The sequence below is a fragment of the Euprymna scolopes genome, chromosome 17, assembly GCF_053919585.1.
Source record: "Euprymna scolopes isolate OS-2025 chromosome 17, ASM5391958v1, whole genome shotgun sequence".
Lineage (NCBI taxonomy): Eukaryota > Metazoa > Mollusca > Cephalopoda > Sepiida > Sepiolidae > Euprymna > Euprymna scolopes.
Window position 1 is genome coordinate 108,688,830 of NC_136498.1, and position 24,093 is coordinate 108,712,922.

The following is a 24,093-nucleotide window of genomic DNA, read 5'->3' on the forward strand; positions in this document are numbered from 1 at the left end:
TCCTTTCCTTTTTTCCTCTTTTTTCTTTTCTTCCACTTTTCCTTTCCTTCCTTTCTTTATTTTTTCTTCCTCTAAAAATCACATCCATTTTTTCTTTTTTACTTTCTTTTTTTTCATTTTCTTTTTCCTTTTTGCCTTCTCTTTCCTTTTTCTTTCTTTTCCCCTTTTCTTTCATTTTTTTCCCCTTTTTCCCTTTCATTTTCCACTTTTTTTCATTTTCCTTCCTCTTTTTCATTTTCCTTCCTCTTTTCATATCAGAAATCATACACGAGTCAATTCCAGGTAGCCCTGCTAATTATTCTTATAAATGAACAGAAATGAATAAAGAATAATCTTGCCCAATGGTCAGTTTTGGCTTAATTCTATTCTCTCTCTTTTTCTTTTTTATGTTTTTTTTACAGACACTTTTTTATTTATTGCCAGACTCTGTTGAGCTTTTTTCTTAACCATGCCAGCAGCCTGTGATCCAAATGTTGCCGACATTGAGGATATTGCCAATTCTCCTGAGATGATCACTGACAGGAGTATTCCATACAAAAAAATGGTCATGCCCCATGTGCGGAAGCGGCAAAAAAATGTTGTTGCACCACCAGTGCTTGCTGACAGTCACATCCCAGGTGAGAAGAGACGACTTTAATTCACTTGTCCATCATCATCATCATTGGTGCTTGTTTATATTGATATACACGGTAAGTTTAGGAAAATGAGTTAAAAATAAAAAACTAAACAAAATAATGTTAGAAACTCAGTCAATATATGTTACCATAACATAGGCTGACATATATTCGGTGGTTATTTAACAGTGTTTTGTATATTTCTTTTAGTTTTAATTCATTTTGCCTAACTTACAGTGTTCAACAGAGAGTCTCCCGCCATTTGCAATTTTCAAATACATCGGTAAACATTGTATGCTTTTTGAGCTGAATAAACATGTTACATTAAATAAAAACCCTAAAAAATTATCCAGTTAGGTAGAAAAGTAACTTATTTTGCCTTTGATAACATTTATTTGTTATATATTTGTTTTTTGACAACTTTTTTCGAATCTATGTGTATAGTAATACAAACCCTTATTTTTGGATATATCTTAGCAACCATTTTGGTTTGTACATAAGGAAAGTAGTAGGGAGGCCCGACGTTGTCAAGGATTGAATGACGGTCAACAAATGTTTCCACTCCCAAACTTTCATTGTCATTGAAATCGGTAAAACCGCCCATTTTCCAATTAAATTGATTGATTGCCTGCTCTAGTTAGGAACTTGCCCCCACAGTGCACTAGGAGGAAGCTTCACATGCATCCTCGCAGTGACTTAATCTAGTATAAAGCCTTTTGTTGATTTTATAAAATTATCTTTAAATAATGGTTTGAATTAAAGTTTAAAATGCAAAAGTCAAGCATCATGATTCAGTTGTCTTCTAAACAGAAACATTCATTTCGAATGCGCCCCTGTCATATCAAAGAACCAACTGTTGCTGTTACGAAATTATTTTTACATATTTACTTAAATGTACAAACGTAAAGTATCATGGTTCAATTGTGCTCTAAAAAGAAACATTCATTTCGAACGCGTTCCTGTATTATAATAGAATCTAGGTCACACTGTTATACTTACTGGTTAGCTCCTTACATCAAGTGGCTTCATGCCTTGTCTCAAGCGATTTTCATTAAAAAAAATTTTTTTTTTAAATATCAAGAATTCCTATTTTTCAGAGACTAAGGTCACACTATTACGTTTTACTGGTAATACAGACGTGTTGCATTGTCGAGTGGAAAACAATAGACAGATATAAAAGATAAAATAGATTTATTCCGTTTGGTACAATAATAGAAGTCCGTGTCCAGAAACAACTAATAGCAACAATTGGTAAGTGAGCTGATAAGCAAAGTGCTGTCTGTACTCCAACTAACGTTCACAGGAAACATGAGTTGGAACAATTACATTGAAGGCATTGCCAGGGCCGCTGCAAGAAAGGTGGGCTCTCTCTACCGTGCTAGACAACTACTAACACCCGAAAGTATCCTGTACCTCTATAAGGCCACCATTCGCCCATGTATGGAGTATTGCTGTCATATTTAGGCTGGTGCATCTGCTACTAGTCTCTCGCTCCTTGACAAGGTTCAAAAGAGAGTCGCAAACCTGATAGGCCCTGAATTGGCATCTAAGCTTCAGCCTCTGTCCCATCGACGAAATGTTGCATCCCTCTGCCTTTTCTACAAGTATTTTAGTGGTGAATGCTCTGACGAACTGCAATCACTTGTGCCCCCACGATGTGAGCACCCTCGACAAACCCGACAGGCTGCTAAATCCCACCCCCACATTGTAGAGATCCCTAGATGTAAAAGATCTTTCTATTCCAATAGTTTCTTCCCCAGAACCGCTAGACTTTGGAATTCCATTCCAGGTCCCTGCTTCCCCAACTGTACTGACATGCAGAAGTTCAAGTGTAATGTGAACCGACATCTTGCTGCCCAAATCCCTACATAGTACCTCAGTAGTTGTTGCCCCTGATAGTAGCCCCCTACACCAAAGTGGTAATTTGCCTTGTTTGGGGTGAAAATGTAATAAAAAAAAAAATACAACTTCAACTAACTCCACCCAGTTTCGATCTCCTTAAATATATGTAAACTGTAATCAGTTATTAGATTATTTCTCGAAACCAGCAAAGACCACTCAGCTACTTGAATTGAATATAGCCCTTTCGCGTGACATGTCAAAAAATAAAGGTCTCAAAGTGAACGTTACCAAGACCAAAGTGATGATTAGTAACTAATATTGGAAAGCTCTCAAAAAGACGAAAGTTGCCCTACTCTGTTTGTGGAAAGGGGGTTGGGTGTAACTGAGCTATTTTGTCGTATGAGTAATCATTGGGTAGAAAAGAAGATACAGTGAAACTGCAAGATGTTTGCGTTATTTGGTTTAATGGGACAATTGTTCCCATTCTAAGTGTTTTCCACATACCGTTTCGGTCAATGTAACCTTTGACCTTTTGCAGGTGTAAACGTGGCCATATTTGGCAAGGAGAAAAGAGGATTAGCTCTACACTCCAAGGTTTTGTATTTTTGGATCTAATTGAAAGTGAATTTACAAAAAAAATATGAAGTCAGTAAAATTATCAGGCAAAACGTGAGTGGAGTTATTATTTCTAAATTATTTATGATTAAAATTTTAATTAGATCCATTAATCAGTTGTAAGTTCTTTGAAACCTAAAAATTTTACAAAAACAACTTACCAGCCATGTTGCAAGCAGTTGTCACTTTGTATGCACTCACGCCTTCCTTGGTGCATCATGCATTCTTGTGCCTGGGGTATTATTGAGTTGATGCAGGAAGTGGCATGCTGTATGTAGCGAAATCATCTGAGACGCTGAGCACATAAGGCATTCCAAATCTGACTGCTGATACAATTAAAAAGATCCTCTTCTAGTTTAGTGCTGAACGTTCACCTGATCATGGCATGGTCATTATGTTGAAACTGTTTGGAGGGCCATGGCTCTATAGAGAAAATTGTAATGAATCTGAAAATTACTTGCCTCAAAAACGCCCATATGTCTATGTCGTGTAGGGTCCAACTACTGAATAATAGAAAAAAAGAAAAAGAATTTTATACTCAATGATCATAATGTGATTTCTTGACGATCATATGCAAATGAGATATTGACGGTTTGAATAATTTTTAAGAGATTGAAATGATTTGGATTGTGGAGTAGAGAGTTTTGGCAGAATTTAAACTCAGACATTGTTAGTTGAGAGTGCAGAATATTCAACAATCCATTTGGGAAAGTGCATAATAATTCACAATTAATAGTTCACAATTGATAATTTAATAGCTCACAATTGATAATTTAATAGTTCACAATTAATAATTTAATAGTTCATAATAATTTAGTAGTTCACAATTAATAATTTAATAGTTCACAATTAATAATTAAATAGGTCAAAATTAATAATTTAATAGTTCATAATAATTTCATAGTTCACAATTAATAATTTAATAGTTCATAACAATTTAATAGTTCACAATTAATAATTTAATAGTTCATAACAATTTAATAGTTCACAATTAATAATTTAATAGTTCATAATAATTTAATAGTTCACAGTTAATAATTTAATAGGTCAAAATTAATAATTTAATAGTTCATAATAATTTAATAGTTCACAATAATTTAATAGCTCACAATAATTTGATAGCTCACAATAATTTGATAGTTCATAGTAATTTAATAGTTCATAATAATTTAATAGCTCACAATTAATAATTTAATAGTTCACAATTAGTAATTTGATACTTCAGAATTAATAATTTAATACTTCACAATTAATAATTTAATAGTTCACAATTAGTAATTTAATAGTTCATAATTATTTAATAGTTCCAAAATTTAATAGTTCACAATTAATAATTTAATAGCTCACAATTAATAATTAAATAGTTCATAATAATTTAATAGTTCACAATTAATAATTTAATAGTTCATAATAATTTAATACTTCACAATTAATAATAGTTCACAATTAATAATTTTATTGTTCACAATCATTTAATAGCTCACAATTGATAATTTGATAGTTCACAAATGATGATTTAATAATTCATAATTTAATAGTTCACAATTAATAATTTACTAGCTCACAGTTAATAATTTAATAGTTCATAATAATTTAATAGTTCACAATTAATAATTTAATAGCTCACAAAAAATCCTAAACAAAATCAGAATTTTCTGCAAAGTTTCTTTCTAAGAACTGCACGCCTGTAGAACTCTCTTCTATTTGTCTGTTTTCCAGCTGACTACAATTTGGTCGTCCTCAAGTCCAACGAAAACAAATTCTTGATGAACCGTCCCCTTAAGTAATCCAATTTACCAAATTTCCATTACTAACGATTACTACAATATTATCCCATTGATTACTGCGCACTCATTAACCCTTGTCTTCGAGTGGCCTCTGGGCCTTGATAAGTGGTGACTCTTATGTAAAAAATAAAAAAAAAAGAGAGAGAGAGAGAGAGAAACAAATGAGTGGTCTCAGCAATGACAAGTGCAGAGACTGTGAGCTACCTGAAATCCAGTTGTAAGGTTCTGCTGGGGGGGGGGGGCTATAATACAATGTGACAAAATGGAATGAATATCTTCTCTGGACCATCTGTCAAAATTTGAATATCCAATGTAGAAGCAAGTTCTGGGAACATGTTTACCAGAAACAACAGTTGGAAATAAGTTATACACCATTCACTATAGGTTATGCAATTCCTACAAATGGAGGTATTAAACCTGACATAGTTATATGGGACAAGTAGAATTTAGTGTCCCCAATGATGCTGGGTTAAATAGAGCTGAGATGGAAAAGATAATAAAATACCAAGACCTCATGTACAACATGAAAAGAAACTGGAATCTTAGGAAGATTTCCAGTAATTATAGGAGCAATCGGATTCTTGAAAAAAAAATGTTTTTAAAAACTACCTGGTGAACTAAGTGCAAGAAACAAACAATTGCACTTAAAAGGATGATTAGAATCTTTAAAACAAAAAATCTCGGTTGGAATATGAGATAGTGGGTAAATGTCTGGCATCCGGTAGGATGCTCCATCTCCAGCAAAAACTAAATGATAGGAAAATTGGGGGAAAAAAAGTATTGATATACTGTAAACCAAGCCAGACTGTTTCTCTTTTTGTTGCTTCCAGTGAATTCCAAACTTTCAAAAAACAGTTTTTTTTTGTTTTTTTTTTAGGGACACAAAAGATCTATTTAAAAACCTGGGGTTGTTCGCACAACAATTCTGATGGAGAATACATGGCTGGTCAACTTGCCAACTATGGCTATACGATAACCGGTGAGTTCATTGTTTATTTCTTCTTACTCCCTCATTTTGAAATTATTATCTATATATATAAAAGCGAAAATATATGTATGTATGTGTGTTCGCTTTTTCTGTATGTTTACAAAAGGCTATTTTAAGAGAAGCGGTCGGTTGCTTCACAACTTTTTAAAACTTTTTATATCACATATAGATCGTAATATCTCACAGTTAACAACGAAGCTCACCTGTCTATTTAATTTGCTCGATTTCGGGAAGATAAATATTCAACATTTGTCGCTCGTCGCATGTGGGTTAGTCTTTTTCCTATAACATCTTGGGAAAATAAAAATCCCGCAGTCAAACTTGACCTCATTAACTCATTAAAACGGGCACCTGCCAAATCCAAGTAATTAAATAAATTCAAACGTGTTTCCATTAGCATCTCGTGGTGGGGCAATCGCACGTTTTTTTTTTTTTTTTTTTTCACACACTTTAATTTACAACTTTGCCTCAAGGGTTCGATCCTCATACTTACTTTTTTTTTTTTTTTTACCCCCCCCCCCCCCCGGGAGTTTCCACACACACCTCCAAACACCCGGGCAATGCCGGGTACCCCTCGCTAGTCTAATATATAAAAAACAAAATGTGTGTATTTGTGTGTTTGTATGTCTTGCAAAAACTTTTGACAGACGCGTTGGAACGTGATGAAATCGGTATTGTTTTAAACTCGGTCTCTTGGACGACAAATATTGAAAAATTGGCCAAAAACATTATTTCTTTCATCTTCAACTGGGCAGTTTTCTACAAGGAGGGGTCGCTTTTTTCGTTGATATTCTCGCAAGTCATCGTCTCCTTTCGATTGAACTAGCCTTAATTTTGATGCTTGCGACTTCCGGTTTCACCATGGACGCCTAATACCACTTTCTCTTTTTTTTGTTTTTAACACCTCTCTCCACTCGGGCTGCCTACTACACCACCTCGACATACCCGGGCAACGTCGTGTACCCCCGCTAATATAAAAGAAAGTTGTAATTCTGTATGTGTGTATGTCCAGCTAAAAGTCCGAAATGGCATAATATACACTTGCAAAGCTTATGTCATCAAAGTCAGTGTGTAAAGCAGGGGGAAATAACTCAGTCAGTCATTTTAACCAGGTAATCATGAATAACGGATCAGTAAAATACAATAAAACTGATTTTTATTTGTAATTAAAATTCTACTTGATAATTTTTTCTAATTTTTTTTTCTCTGAGTATATCGAATAATTTTTACTTGAAATACGATGCCACATTTATTATGTAAATCTCACCTGTCTGTTTAAATGTATGTATCTATATATGTGTGTATGTATGTTTGTATGTCTGCCTAAAACTTTCGACAGACGCGACTGATTTTCACGAGATCAGTATCGTTTTGAAGCCGACCCATCGGGCGACAAATATAAAAAAATTGGCCAAAAACATTAATTTCTTCACCTTTAACTGAGCAATTTTCTGCAAGGAGGGATCGCTTTTTTCACCAATATTTTCTCCTCTTCTCGATTTACTAGCCTTGATTTAAACCATAGCCACTTCCGGTTTGGCAATGGATGCAACAGCAAAGCCGTCACATTTTTTTTTTTTTTCACATTCTTTTCCTCCTTCGCGGTACGGGTTTGAGCCTGCCTGCCTACTGCTGCCACTTTTGTTTTGCTCAACACACACCTCCAAACACCCGGGCAATGCCAGGCACCTAGGCTAGTAATGTATAAACAACAATAATTTTTATAAGAAGGAATCAGAAATAAGGTTCATTTGAGCACTTTTTATGGAAATAATGACTGCTTCTTTTATGTTATTATTTAAGACCAAATAACAGTTCATGTGTTGCGAAACCCGACTTATTTTTTTAAATTGTTTTTGTAATTATTTTTAAATTGCTTATTTTTTAAAATTGTTTTTGTAATTATTTTTAAATTGCTTATTTTTTAAAAACTTTATTATTTTAATTACGAGCAGTTCATTCTGGCTTTGCTCAGGCCCTATGTACTGTTCATAACTTGCTCTACGTGTGAATACACTTTATGTAAGGTTTCAAATGTTTAGACCAAAATTTGTCTGAGTAATTTCGTAGAGACCGCAGAGGTAAAAGTTTTTGACTTTGACCCCAATTTTGACCCCATATCATTTATGTTTTTGGTCTCAAATCAAAATACAAAGTTTTACCCATGTCCAAGTTACTTACATATAACATTTCAAGTCTTTAGACCCAAAATTGACAGAAGAATTTGATAGAATCTGCAAAGGTCAACTCTATCAACTTTGACCTTTTGGCAGCCAAATTTTCGTCCAAAACTGATTAAAATGCTTGCTGCATGTCTGAATACCCGTTATGTATAAATTTAAAATGTTTAGACCCAAAATTGGCTGAGTAGTTTGCTAGGCACCATAAAGGTCAAATCTTTTGAACTTTGACCCATTGGCAGCTCAAGTTTTGACCCAAATCGATTAAGAAGCTTTCCCTATTTCTGAATACACTTTATGTAAAATTTCAAATGTTTAGACCAGAAATTGGCTGAGTAATTTGGTAGAGACTGCAGAGGTCAATTTTTTTTTTAACTTTGACCTCAATTTTAACATTTACTTTTTGGGCTCAAATCAAATTATAAAGTTTGATCCATGTCCAAGTAAACTACATTTAAAATTTCAAGTGTTTAGACCAAAAATTGGTGGAGGAATTTGGTAGAGTTTTCAAAGGTTAAATCTTTGACCCCTTGACAGCCAAATTTCTGGCCAAAAACCGATTAAAAAGATTTTCCCAAATTTCAATACTCCTTATGTCAAATCTTGAATCTCTAGATCGAAAATTGACAGTTATTTGGTAGGGAAATGTATACAGACATTTTTACTTTTATAGATTTAACAAAATTTTTTAATTGATTTTGTAATGATTTTTTAAATTGTTGATTTTTAATTATTTTTTTAAACAATTTATTTTTATTATTTTTTAAAATCATTTTTTAAATTGCTTGTATTTTTTTTTATTATGTTTAATTTGTTTTTGCTACTTTTTGAATTGTTTTATTTTAAAAGTGTTTTACAATTATTGCTAATTTTTAATTAATTTAAAAATTTTGTAATGCTTAAATTGTTTATTATTTAATTGCTCAAGTTTAAATTTTTTTAACTGGCTTATTCTTAAAAGTAATTTTACTTGTTTAGTTTTAGTATCCTGAAAGTGTTTTTAAATTATTTTAAGTGTTTATTTTAAAAAATTATTTAAAATTGTTTACTTTTTTAAAAGTATTTTTAAATTGCTAGTGTTAAAAGTGTCTCTAAATTGGTTATGTTTTAAAGTATTCATAAAGTCCTTTTTTTAATTTTATAATTTTATATTTCAAATTATTTTTCAAATTGTTTATTTTTAAACTATTTTCTAAATTATTTCTAAATTGTTTAATTGCTTATTTTCATTCTTTGCAATTTAAAAAAAATGTATATTTAAAAAAATTATTTAATTGTTTGATTCTTAAAGTGTTTGTTTAAGTCAATTTTGAAGTGTTTATTTTTAATTATTTTTAAATAGTGTATTTTTTATTTAAAAAATTTTTATTTGTTAAAATCAGTTTTTAAATTTTTTATTTTTAAAATTATTTTTTAAATTGTGTATGTTTTGGAATTATTTTTTTAAGCTGTTTATTTTTATATAGGTAAACTAATTCTTTAATTTTATTTCCTTTTAGAGAAAAAAGAAGAAGCTGACCTTTGGATTTTAAACAGTTGCACGGTAAAAAGTCCTGCTGAGGATCATTTCCGTAATGAAATAAATAAAGCCAAAGAATTTGGAAAGTTTTTGGTGTTAGCCGGTTGTGTACCACAGGGGCAACAAAGGGCTGATTATATTGAAGTAAGTTTGTTTTTCCTTTATACCATATATTATTAATTTAAAAACTATATTTTACACATTTAAAAGATGTACCATGGTTTCATTGAGGTGAATTAACCCTTTAAAGGCTGTTAAAAATCCAAACAAATCATCAGGACTCACAAAATGATATTCAGTTGTTTTCATTTTTAACAGCTTTTAAAAAGTCAATCGACCTCAATATAACCATGGTATGTCTATGAAATATATTACATACAAATTATTTATTGAAAATCTATATTTTAACTCTCACATTTTCGATTGAGCATTTTGTTGATTTCTTTTCAACACATACTGACACCCAAACAAGGCATAATTAGATATAAGGGGATTATGTGGTTAGGCGCCAGATTTGAAAAGGTTATTCTAAGTGGGGAGTTGTGCAGCAAGGTGTTTATTCACATTAAATTTAATTTTCTGCTTGTTGGTGCAGTTGGGGAAACAGAGCAGGGAGTGAATTTGAAAGGCAAGCAGCCTAAGGAAAGAAATTATTAAAGTAAAAAGTTTTCCAGCATCTGGACACCTCTGCCATTATTATATAATTATTATTATTATTCTGTTATCTATATTTATAAAAGGCAAAAGTGGCGTGTGCATTTTTATATGTTCAGCAAAGGCTTTTTTCACCGGGGCTGGGGGGGGGGGGTACTATATTTTAGAACTTTTTATATACTCCCTAGATTGTAATATCTACGATTTGCGAACAGAAATCGTCTTTATCTTTTATTTGGGCGACTTTTACAAAATTCACGTTATTCCGTTCTGTTGCGTGTTTGTGTGGCTTTTTCGTATAAATAAAGCGAAACTAATCGAAAGCAAAGGCGTCAGTGGCCTTTTGTGCCGGGACGTCTTGAAAGCAATCAGCTTTGATCAATATGGGGAAAAAACCCTTCATATCAGACAATTGCTATTTATTTGAAAGTTCTCCTTTTTTCGGGGGAGCTTGGTTTCCCCAACATTGTGGGAAAACGAATAAATGAAACAGTGGAAAGCTGAACTGGCCTTCAGCCAATGTTCATTTCTGCACCTGCGTATTCACGTAGCAAGTCAACTTTTTGATTGACATTGCTAAATTTGAACGCTTTTCACTTCCTGTGGCCTCATAGCGTAGCGGTAAGATGTCACATTTTCTTTCACTTTCTTTTCCGCCTTCGCGTCATCGTGTCACGGGTTCAAGTCTGCCCGACTACTAACACTTTTTTTTTCTTTTACACCGGGTACCCCTGCCAGTCGATTATATAAATCTTACCTGTCTGTTTAAATGTATGTATGTATGCCTAACTAAAACTTTTCTCAGCGGCATCAGATCGGGTTGAAACCGGTACCATCTGAAAGGGCAATGTCTATGTGAAAATGAGAAAAATAAAAGGTCAATTATTTCCTATAGAAATTGACATTCGCAATGAGGGAGGGTAGCAAAAAATCATTCCTTCATGACAATTTAACCAAACACGCATGTGCAAAAAACGTTTTTTCTTGAATTGATTCAAATAGAAAAAAAAAGGATATTACTTCGTTCATGTTTTAATATTTAAACAAGGTTATTTATGCCATTTTTTGTCCGGTTAATCTTTTTCTTTTTTTTAATTTTCCATCATGTTTGCTGTTTTTTTTTTTTTTTTTAAGGTTCTGTTTTTCCGATTTTTTAAAAAAGTTTCAACATTTAAACAGGGTTATTTCGTTCACTTATTCTTTGTTTTCCATTTTGTTATTGTTTTGATTTACCTCATCCCCCACCCCACCTCACTACACCTGGGCAATGCCGGGTACTCCTGCTAGTCTATATATATAAAAAGGCAAGATGTGTGTGTGTGTTTGTATGCCTGCCAAAAACTTTTCTCACCGGCATCGGACCGGGTTGAAACACATACCATCTAAAAGAGCGATGTCTCGGTCGAATAATATGTGAAAAAAAAAAAAAAAAATGTCAATTATTTCGCATAGATATGATCGTTTAAAAGAAGGGAGGATCGCCAAAAATCCTCCTTTTTAACCGACTTCTGCAACCATGCATGCGCGTGTAGCATTCTTTCTTGAATTGGTTTAAATAGAATAAAACACAACATTATTTCGATGATGTAGTCATGGAATAGTGGATATCGGGGCCACATCTGGGTTTCATGTTCGTGCCCATATAACGGATTTTTTTTTTTTTTTTTTTTAACGCCTCACTCTTGCTCAATATCCTTACTGCACCACCTTTACACACCCGGGCAACACCGGGTACCCCTGCTAGTTCTAATATAAAATCGAAGATGCTTATTTTCGAATTGTAAGTCCTGTTTAATTTTAGAAGAGTTTTCAGTGGGTAACTAATCTGTATAAGTCTTGAACTTAAAAAAGTTCACAAACGAAGAACATGATTCCTTTTTTGTGTGAACACAAAAAATTATTGTGTGCGAATTCTAAAATATCCAGTATGTTTCAAGGAGTGATTCCGGTTTCTGATTGGTTGATAGCAGAGCATGGCTCCATTTGATTGGTCAGTTTCTACCACAAGTGTCTATAAGTAGGACCTTCCAATTTTCTTTAATCACACCCCTTTACTATATCAGAAATATTGCAACACTGATGATTTCGCCATCTAATTTAGATATGTGTTTGTGGTGTGTAGAGATCCAAATGAAATGTAAATCAGATAATAGCACTGAAAAGAAAGAGTCGCCTCTTCTCTAAAAGTTCACAAAAACATTACGGAAAAATCCGAGAGTGGTTGAATCAACATAAAGCAAAAAAGAGCAAGAGAAATACTTTGATAGCCGAGAATGATATGAATGACTTCTTTGGTTAATTATATATTATTGCTAATTAGAATAAATAAAACAGAATTTTTCCTGACATAACTCAATCCCAGAACTAAAATATATTATTTTGCCTTATTAAAGTATTAGAGAAAGGAAAAGCCTTATGGGAACAAACACTTACATTTAGTATAATAATAATAACAATAGTAGTAGTAATAATAATAATAACAATAATAGTAATAATAATAATAACAATAGTAGTAATAATAATACTAATAATAATAACAATAGTAATAATAATAGTAATAATAATAAAAATGGTAGTATAATAATAACAATAGTAATAGTGATAATAACAATAGTAGTAATAATGATAATAACAATAGTAATAGTGATAATAACAATAGTAATAGTGATAATAACAATAGTAATAGTGATAATAACAATAGTAGTAATAATGATAATAACAATAGTAATAGTGATAATAACAATAGTGATAGTGATAATAACAATAGTAATAGTGATAATAACAATAGTAATAGTGATAATAACAATAGTAATAGTGATAATAACAATAGTAATAGTGATAATAACAATAGTAATAGTGATAATAACAATAGTAGTAATAATGATAATAACAATAGTAATAGTGATAATAACAATAGTGATAGTGATAATAACAATAGTAATAGTGATAATAACAATAGTAATAGTGATAATAACAATAGTAGTAATAATAATAATCTTTATGAGCCCATTAACGAAATGTTGCCTCCCTCTGCCTATTCTACAAGTACTTTACTTATAGGTGAATGTTATGACGAACTGCAAGCACTTGTACACCCTAATAACCCTGACAAACCTGACAAGCAGCTAAATCCCACCCCTTCACAGTAGAGAACCCTAGATGTAAGAGAACCTTCTACTGCAGTAGTTTCTTTCCCAGAACCACTAGACTTTGGAATTCCCTTCCGGGTTCCTGCTTCTCCAACTGTACTGACATGCAGAAGTTCAAGTGTAACGTGAACCGACATCTTGCTGCCCAACTCCCTACATAGTACCCCTGTAGCTTATATCCCTGATAGTAGCCCTCTGCATCAAAGTGGCAATGTGCCTTGTTTGGGGTGAAAATGTAATAAAAAAAAATTTTTGTTTAAAAATAAAACAGATGTCTGTGTGTAAACATTTAGCCGATAAACACTTAAACTACTGGTCACATAACACTGAAATTAACAGAAAACAGTAATCATACATCAAGTATGGTTTATAACAAGTAAAATCTTTGTTTGGATGGATGAAATATGTGTTTAGAAATATGTCGTCAAGTTGAAATACAGAAATGTTCATTTTTAACTTGCCGCATCTGCAAATTCATTCATATCTTGAAGTAGTTTAATTTTGAATCTTATCTGTTTTTCAATAGCTCAAACAGTAGGGAATGTGGCTGAAGCACTAAATGTTTTGGTTTCGATTTTAGCTGATGCAACCCAAGTTATTTTTTTTATTGAAACTTTTTTAATAAGTAATAGATATTATTTTTTTTGAAACTTTTGAAATTAGTACTATATATTATTTTTTATTGAAACTTTTGAAATTAGTACTATATATTATTTTTTATTGAAACCTTTTTAATTAGTACTATATATTATTTTTTATTGAAACTTTTGAAATTAGTAATATATATTATTTTTTATTGAAACTTTTGAAATTAGTACTATATATTATTTTTTATTGAAACTTTTGAAATTAGTGCTATATATTATTTTTTTTTTAACTTTTGAAATTAGTAATAGATATTATTTTTTATTGAAACTTTTGAAATTAGTAATATATATTATTTTTTATTGAAACTTTTGAAATTAGTAATATATATTATTTTTTATTGAAACTTTTGAAATTAGTACTATATATTATTTTTTATTGAAACTTTTGAAATTAGTAATAGATATTATATTTTATTGAAACTTTTGAAATTAGTACTATATATTATTTTTTATTGAAACTTTTGAAATTAGTAATATATATTATTTTTTATTGAAACTTTTGAAATTAGTACTATATATTATTTTTTATTGAAACTTTTGAAATTAGTAATAGATATTATTTTTTATTGAAACTTTTGAAATTAGTAATAGATATTATTTTTTATTGAAACTTTTTTAATTAGTACTATATATTATTTTTTATTGAAACTTTTGAAATTAATAATAGATATTATTTTTTATTGAAACTTTTGAAATTAGTAATATATATTATTTTTTATTGAAACTTTTGAAATTAGTACTATATATTATTTTTTATTGAAACTTTTGAAATTAGTGCTATATATTATTTTTTATTGAAACTTTTGAAATTAGTACTATATATTATTTTTTATTGAAACTTTTGAAATTAGTAATAGATATTTTTTTTTATTGAAACTTTTGAAATTAGTACTATATATTATTTTTATTGAAACTTTTGAAATTAGTAATAGATATTATTTTTTATTGAAACTTTTGAAATTAGTACTATATATTATTTTTTATTGAAACTTTTGAAATTAGTAATATATATTATTTTTTATTGAAACTTTTGAAATTAGTACTATATATTATTTTTTTTTAAACTTTTGAAATTAGTAATAGATATTATTTTTTATTGAAACTTTTGAAATTAGTACTATATATTATTTTTTATTGAAACTTTTGAAATTAGTAATATATATTATTTTTTATTGAAACTTTTGAAATTAGTACTATATATTATTTTTTATTGAAACTTTTGAAATTAGTAATAGATATTATATTTTATTGAAACTTTTGAAATTAGTAATATATATTATTTTTTATTGAAACTTTTGAAATTAGTAATAGATATTATTTTTTATTGAAACTTTTGAAATTAGTACTATATATTATTTTTTATTGAAACTTTTGAAATTAGTACTATATATTATTTTTTGTTGAAACTTTTGAAATTAGTAATATATATTATTTTTTATTGAAACTTTTGAAATTAGTACTATATATTATTTTTTATTGAAACTTTTGAAATTAGTACTATATATTATTTTTTATTGAAACTTTTGAAATTAGTACTATATATTATTTTTTATTGAAACTTTTGAAATTAGTGCTATATATTATTTTTTATTGAAACTTTTGAAATTAGTAATAGATATTATATTTTATTGAAACTTTTGAAATTAGTGCTATATATTTTATTTTATTGAAACTTTTGAAATTAGTGCTATATATTATTTTTTATTGAAACTTTTGAAATTAGTAATATATATTATTTTTTATTGAAACTTTTGAAATTAGTACTATATATTATTTTTTATTGAAACTTTTGAAATTAGTACTATATATTATTTTTTTAAACTTTTGAAATTAGTAATAGATATTATTTTTTATTGAAACTTTTTTAATTAGTAATATATATTATTTTTTATTGAAACTCTTGAAATTAGTAATATATATTATGTTTTATTGAAACTTTTGAAATTAGTACTATATATTATTTTTTATTGAAACTTTTGAAATTAGTAATAGATATTATATTTTATTGAAACTTTTGAAATTAGTACTATATATTATTTTTTATTGAAACTTTTGAAATTAGTAATAGATATTATTTTTTATTGAAACTTTTGAAATTAGTACTATATATTATTTTTTATTGAAACTTTTGAAATTAGTACTATATATTATTTTTTGTTGAAACTTTTGAAATTAGTAATATATATTATTTTTTATTGAAACTTTTGAAATTAGTACTATATATTATTTTTTATTGAAACTTTTGAAATTAGTACTATATATTATTTTTTATTGAAACTTTTGAAATTAGTAATATATATTATTTTTTATTGAAACTTTTGAAATTAGTGCTATATATTATTTTTTATTGAAACTTTTGGAAATTAGTAATAGATATTATATTTTATTGAAACTTTTGAAATTAGTGCTATATATTATATTTTATTGAAACTTTTGAAATTAGTGCTATATATTATATTTTATTGAAACTTTTGAAATTTGTGCTATATATTATTTTTTATTGAAACTTTTGAAATTAGTAATAGATATTTTTTTTTATTGAAACTTTTGAAATTAGCACTATATATTATTTTTTATTGAAACTTTTGAAATTAGTACTATATATTATTTTTTATTGAAACTTTTGAAATTAGTAATATATATTATTTTTTATTGAAACTTTTGAAATTAGTACTATATATTATTTTTTATTGAAACTTTTGTATTAGTACTATATATTATTTTTTATTGAAACTTTTGAAATTAGTAATATATATTATTTTTTATTGAAACTTTTGAAATTAGTACTATATATTATTTTTTATTGAAACTTTTGAAATTAGTAATATATATTATTTTTTATTGAAACTTTTGAAATGAGTACTATATATTATTTTTTATTGAAACTTTTGAAATTAGTACTATATATTATTTTTTATTGAAACTTTTGAAATTAGTAATATATATTATTTTTTATTGAAACTTTTGAAATTAGTACTATATATTATTTTTTATTGAAACTTTTGAAATTAGTACTATATATTATATTTTATTGAAACTTTTGAAATTAGTACTATATATTATTTTTTATTGAAACTTTTGAAATTAGTACTATATATTATTTTTTATTGAAACTTTTGAAATTAGTACTATATATTATTTTTTATTGAAACTTTTGAAATTAGTAATATATATTATTTTTTATTGAAACTTTTGAAATTAGTACTATATATTATTTTTTATTGAAACTTTTGAAATTAGTAATATATATTATTTTTTATTGAAACTTTTGAAATGAGTACTATATATTATTTTTTATTGAAACTTTTGAAATTAGTACTATATATTATTTTTTATTGAAACTTTTGAAATTAGTAATATATATTATTTTTTATTGAAACTTTTGAAATTAGTACTATATATTATTTTTTATTGAAACTTTTGAAATTAGTACTATATATTATATTTTATTGAAACTTTTGAAATTAGTACTATATATTATTTTTTATTGAAACTTTTGAAATTAGTACTATATATTATTTTTTATTGAAACTTTTGAAATTAGTACTATATATTATTTTTTATTGAAACTTTTGAAATTAGTAATATATATTATTTTTTATTGAAACTTTTGAAATTAGTACTATATATTATTTTTTATTGAAACTTTTGAAATTAGTACTATATATTATATTTTATTGAAACTTTTGAAATTAGTACTATATATTATTTTTTATTGAAACTTTTGAAATTAGTACTATATATTATTTTTTATTGAAACTTTTGAAATTAGTACTATATATTATTTTTTATTGAAACTTTTGAAATTAGTAATATATATTATTTTTTATTGAAACTTTTGAAATTAGTACTATATATTATTTTTTATTGAAACTTTTGAAATTAGTAATATATATTATTTTTTATTGAAACTTTTGAAATGAGTACTATATATTATTTTTTATTGAAACTTTTGAAATTAGTACTATATATTATTTTTTATTGAAACTTTTGAAATTAGTAATATATATTATTTTTTATTGAAACTTTTGAAATTAGTACTATATATTATTTTTTATTGAAACTTTTGAAATTAGTACTATATATTATATTTTATTGAAACTTTTGAAATTAGTACTATATATTATTTTTTATTGAAACTTTTGAAATTAGTACTATATATTATTTTTTATTGAAACTTTTGAAATTAGTACTATATATTATATTTTATTGAAACTTTTGAAATTAGTACTATATATTATTTTTTATTGAAACTTTTGAAATTAGTACTATATATTATTTTTTATTGAAACTTTTGAAATTAGTACTATATATTATTTTTTATTGAAACTTTTGAAATTAGTACTATATATTATTTTTTATTGAAACTTTTGAAATTAGTACTATATATTATTTTTTATTGAAACTTTTGAAATTAGTAATATATATTATTTTTTATTGAAACTTTTGAAATTAGTACTATATATTATTTTTTATTGAAACTTTTGAAATTAGTAATATATATTATTTTTTATTGAAACTTTTGAAATGAGTACTATATATTATTTTTTATTGAAACTTTTGAAATTAGTACTATATATTATTTTTTATTGAAACTTTTGAAATTAGTAATATATATTATTTTTTATTGAAACTTTTGAAATTAGTACTATATATTATTTTTTATTGAAACTTTTGAAATTAGTACTATATATTATTTTTTATTGAAACTTTTGAAATTAGTACTATATATTATTTTTTATTGAAACTTTTGAAATTAGTAATATATATTATTTTTTATTGAAACTTTTGAAATTAGTACTATATATTATTTTTTATTGAAACTTTTGAAATTAGTAATATATATTATTTTTTATTGAAACTTTTGAAATGAGTACTATATATTATTTTTTATTGAAACTTTTGAAATTAGTACTATATATTATTTTTTATTGAAACTTTTGAAATTAGTAATATATATTATTTTTTATTGAAACTTTTGAAATTAGTACTATATATTATTTTTTATTGAAACTTTTGAAATTAGTACTATATATTATATTTTATTGAAACTTTTGAAATTAGTACTATATATTATTTTTTATTGAAACTTTTGAAATTAGTACTATATATTATTTTTTATTGAAACTTTTGAAATTAGTACTATATATTATTTTTTATTGAAACTTTTGAAATTAGTAATATATATTATTTTTTATTGAAACTTTTGAAATTAGTACTATATATTATTTTTTATTGAAACTTTTGAAATTAGTACTATATATTATATTTTATTGAAACTTTTGAAATTAGTACTATATATTATTTTTTATTGAAACTTTTGAAATTAGTACTATATATTATTTTTTATTGAAACTTTTGAAATTAGTACTATATATTATTTTTTATTGAAACTTTTGAAATTAGTAATATATATTATTTTTTATTGAAACTTTTGAAATTAGTACTATATATTATTTTTTATTGAAACTTTTGAAATTAGTAATATATATTATTTTTTATTGAAACTTTTGAAATGAGTACTATATATTATTTTTTATTGAAACTTTTGAAATTAGTACTATATATTATTTTTTATTGAAACTTTTGAAATTAGTAATATATATTATTTTTTATTGAAACTTTTGAAATTAGTACTATATATTATTTTTTATTGAAACTTTTGAAATTAGTACTATATATTATATTTTATTGAAACTTTTGAAATTAGTACTATATATTATTTTTTATTGAAACTTTTGAAATTAGTACTATATATTATTTTTTATTGAAACTTTTGAAATTAGTACTATATATTATATTTTATTGAAACTTTTGAAATTAGTACTATATATTATTTTTTATTGAAACTTTTGAAATTAGTACTATATATTATTTTTTATTGAAACTTTTGAAATTAGTACTATATATTATTTTTTATTGAAACTTTTGAAATTAGTAATATATATTATTTTTTATTGAAACTTTTGAAATTAGTACTATATATTATATTTTATTGAAACTTTTGAAATTAGTACTATATATTATTTTTTATTGAAACTTTTGAAATTAGCACTATATATTATTTTTTATTGAAACTTTTGAAATTAGCACTATATATTAAGTATAATATAATATTCAAGGGGGCAACAATGTTATTCAATATTTTCACAGAATGTGCACATCGATTTGAAAACAAAAGAATGATGCACATCAATATTCCTCATAGTTCCAAAAAAGGTGACATATTTATATGCAGCAACAACCAAACTATCGCTTGATTAGTCACAGTAGTAAAATCATATTAAAAATTATAGCAAATCAGATGTAGAAACAAGTTAAATGGCTAAAGAGCAGAGGAATAGGTTGGTTTAGTAGAGAAGATGCTAGATAACATAATGGGGATGTGACGTCTAGCGAGAGATTCATCTACTCTTCGGATGAGAAGCATTAGGCTTTGAAATGCCTTGGTATAAAGAGTTCCCTTTATCCCCCAACTAAATGTATGTATACCCTCATTAAATAAATGAATCATTCTATATATATATATATATATATATATATATATATATATTAGTATATACTTTTTATAACTTCATTTTTGGCTTTTATTGACTCATATATATATATATATATATATATATATATATATATATATATATATATATATATATATATATATATATATGACCAAATAATTAAATTTAATCATGTTGGGTAATTATTTATAATATTTGTTTTCCTATCAGGGCATAAGTGTCATTGGCGTCCAACAAATTGATCGAGTCCTGGAAGTTGTTGAAGAGACGTTGAAAGGTATTTCTTTTTATTCCAATTCAGTGTTTTCAAGAAATTTGAAAAGATAGGTTCAGCTGTTTCGGAACCTATAAGGATGGAACTCACACACACACAAAAAGTAACTTTTATATAATAGCATTACAAGCGTATGCTGTATTTTTGTGGACAGCGGCAATATTACATACCTAATGTGCTTCAACAAGTCATATCTTTTTTATTTGTGGGTCAATTTTTAAAAGAATTACATTGATGGAAAGAGAATAAAATGAGCATCTATTGATGTTAATTTAATTTTTTTTTATGCGTTCAATGTTTTTATGCTCCAAGTTAAAAACGAAAAATAGTAAAAAATGACGACAACAAAAAGGGAAACTTTTTTTTCACTGTTTACATTTTATACATCACATTTGGATGCATATGCATGGGGTCAAATTTGATTGGGTATGGCTGAAATTTTACAGGCTATATAAGCATAGAAGTCCATCTCTACTGAACTTGGATTTTTAATTTTACGACCACAGGAAGCAAAGTTACGACCGAGCAAATTTGACAAAGAATATTTCAAAATTGATAAGATAAATCGGCATATATCATCCATTTTCATATAGATAATAGTTTCAGAATTATTTTCATGTATAATATGTAAATATTTGATAATTATTAATTGTGTGGAAATTTCTTTTAAACGTTCTTTTATAGGAATACAAATCTGCTTAACAGAAAAACGGCTCGCTAAGCACGTCATGCGCTCAGCTGACTAAAGTATTCTCTTAAAAATAGATAACTGTTTTTCTGCTTCCGTAGTCATTTTTTTATTCTGAGTTTGTTAATTAAAAAAATTTATTTTTAAGTTTTTCAAATTTAATTTCCAAACAATACTATTTTGTTGTTTTTAACACTTTTTAGTACTTTTAGTACATATTTTTTTTTTTTTTACATGAAGGTCACCACTTATCAAGGCCCGAAGGCCACTCAGGGATAAGGGTTATACATGCACTAAAAGAAAACAACATAATGTACTTCTTACTTGTACTTTAGATAGAATTGTGTTTTTTAGTGGTCAAAAAAACAAAAACAAATATATAACAAATAAAAGGTACTTGTGTACTTATGCTACCATGCTGAAATAATTGTTATTATTTAGAAACCCATTCTTAACTTGGGGATGGAAGGGTGTACTTTCACCTAACAATTAAATAAAAAAGTTATCGTGAAACTTGAATTTATTTTTAACTCATTGTCAAGACCATTTTTTCAAATCTGTAAAACAAAGCCATTTTTTTTTTTAACTGAGGATATCTAAATAATAATAATTATAATAATTAGGCGGTTCGATAAAGAATTTCATTGTGATACATTTTGTAAATTTTTGCCTTGTTTACACCTTAACATTTTTCTTTAAAATGACTACCTTCTTAAGGTTTTCGGGTATACTGAAAACCAATATCGCATTTAAATTTACAGCAACTCAGTAGCTTTCCAGATATTAAGCAATGTCACTTCTTATGTTATTGCTGGTGGCCATCTTGGTATGCGCATTTGCGCATAGTTTCTCGGGTTTATGTTTGCGCGCTGCATGTACCAAAATGGCCACCAGCATTATTTGAAGAAAATTTAAATGTGATATTCGTTTTCAGCATATCCTAAAACTTATAAAGGTAATCATTTTAAATGTGGAAACAAGGTAAAAATTATCGTTTTATTTCTTTGTTTACATAATTGAATTTTCAGTAAAACAACAGAATAGAAATGATAAAAATTACCACAACTGGTAAATATATAGTTGTTGCTTATCAGGATTCCTTGTATCCTGGTACTGTGAAAGTTACATCAAGGATTCATGTAGAGTATGATTTATTGTTGCATCTCAGAAAATAGTGGTATATTTTGGGCCAGATAGAGAGTATGTACAAAATTGAAAATTGGACTGGTCCCAAAATGCGTAAGTTCTGGTCGACTATGGAAATTTCCATCTTTTACAGAAATCCAAAATCTATATGAAAAATTCTCTTTGATTTATTTCTAAGATTAATTCATATCTACTCATTTTTTTTTTCTTTGAGAGAAGTAGTAAATACCGGCCATGAATGCTCTTTAGGCATTCAATGGCTACACCTCAGATTAAGCTCTAATGAGGAGGCAGGAAAATGCCTATTCTTAATAAAGCTATATTTAAATACCACTATAATACTTAGTTTTGTTCATGAATAGACACCCACTGTATGATATCATGCGCCAGTTTAAAAAAAATTGAAATTTGTACATCTTAATTTATAATATATTGCTTATAATAAAGAGATGCATCAAATTTGACTGCATAATCAGAAAGAGCACACAATTTTACATAAGATACCAAGTTTCATGAGAATAGCTTGAAAAATAAATAAATGGTGGCAAAATTACCGAATTTCTTGAAATGTTGAGGTCCGTAATTTAGCCCACTTTTTCTAAAGAAAAATGTTCACGGAAAAGCCTAAATTTTGGCACTTAAAATTCTCATAACTTGGTATTTGCATAATTCAAACGGTTTTAAGCATCTTTTACATAGCTATTTTCATGCAAGTTGATAAAATAACAATTATCTAAAAAGAAAAAAATCAACTTGTAATGCTACTCTGCTTGTCTTTCTCTCTATCTATTTATCTCTCTCTCTCTCTCTCTCTCTCTATATATATATATATATATATATATATATATATATATATATATATATTTTTTTTTTTTATGGGTACATAATTTTATAAAACATTTGAATAATACTAGGCGAGTGATTTATGACTTTTAGTCGCCCCAAGATATTTTCAATCGACTGTGGCGACCGGTCGTGTAAAGTCTTAAAGGTTATATATATCTTATATTATATATATTATATCTTAAAGGATATATATATATATATATATATATATATATATATATATATATATATATATATAATGTAATAGAGAAAGGTAGTTTGCTTGAAGCATTGCAGGAAGAATATAAGGTTATAGCAATGCAGGGAACCGACTGTTGTATTGGCTTGACTTCTGAATAAAAATGGAAAGAAGGTCTTATTTGTTTTGTTATTTTATTTAATTTTGTATATCCATTTATTTTTTGAGATAATCACAATACAAATAAGTAAATATAAACTTACTGTTTGATGTAACCGGGATGGTGAAGGTTTTAATATTTCGAGATAACATCTCTTTTTCAAAAGAAAAAACATTGAAATATCACAAGGCGGAAATAGATATGGGAACAGAATAACTGTAAAGCAGAAAAGGCTTTATGCATGGGTTTCTATATTTAGACATCGCGCGAAAGAGCAGGACACAAAAT

General features: G+C 26.8%; 1 protein-coding gene across 2 annotated transcripts in view; it reads left to right on the forward strand.

Moving 5' to 3' along the window:
* Positions 1-24,093, forward strand: part of LOC145296869 (threonylcarbamoyladenosine tRNA methylthiotransferase-like) — an 88,280-nt gene that overhangs the window by 4,713 nt on the left and 59,474 nt on the right. The window contains exons 2-5 of one of the 2 annotated variants that reach the window (XM_080143004.1): positions 424-617; positions 5,736-5,837; positions 9,526-9,689; positions 20,724-20,790. In XM_080143004.1, the coding sequence (XP_079999130.1) occupies positions 449-617; positions 5,736-5,837; positions 9,526-9,689; positions 20,724-20,790 (502 nt within the window). In that variant the 5' untranslated portion in view covers positions 424-448. Of the gene's footprint in view, positions 1-401; positions 618-5,735; positions 5,838-9,525; positions 9,690-20,723; positions 20,791-24,093 lie in introns of both variants that reach the window. The other variant, XM_080143003.1, reaches the window with a different exon arrangement.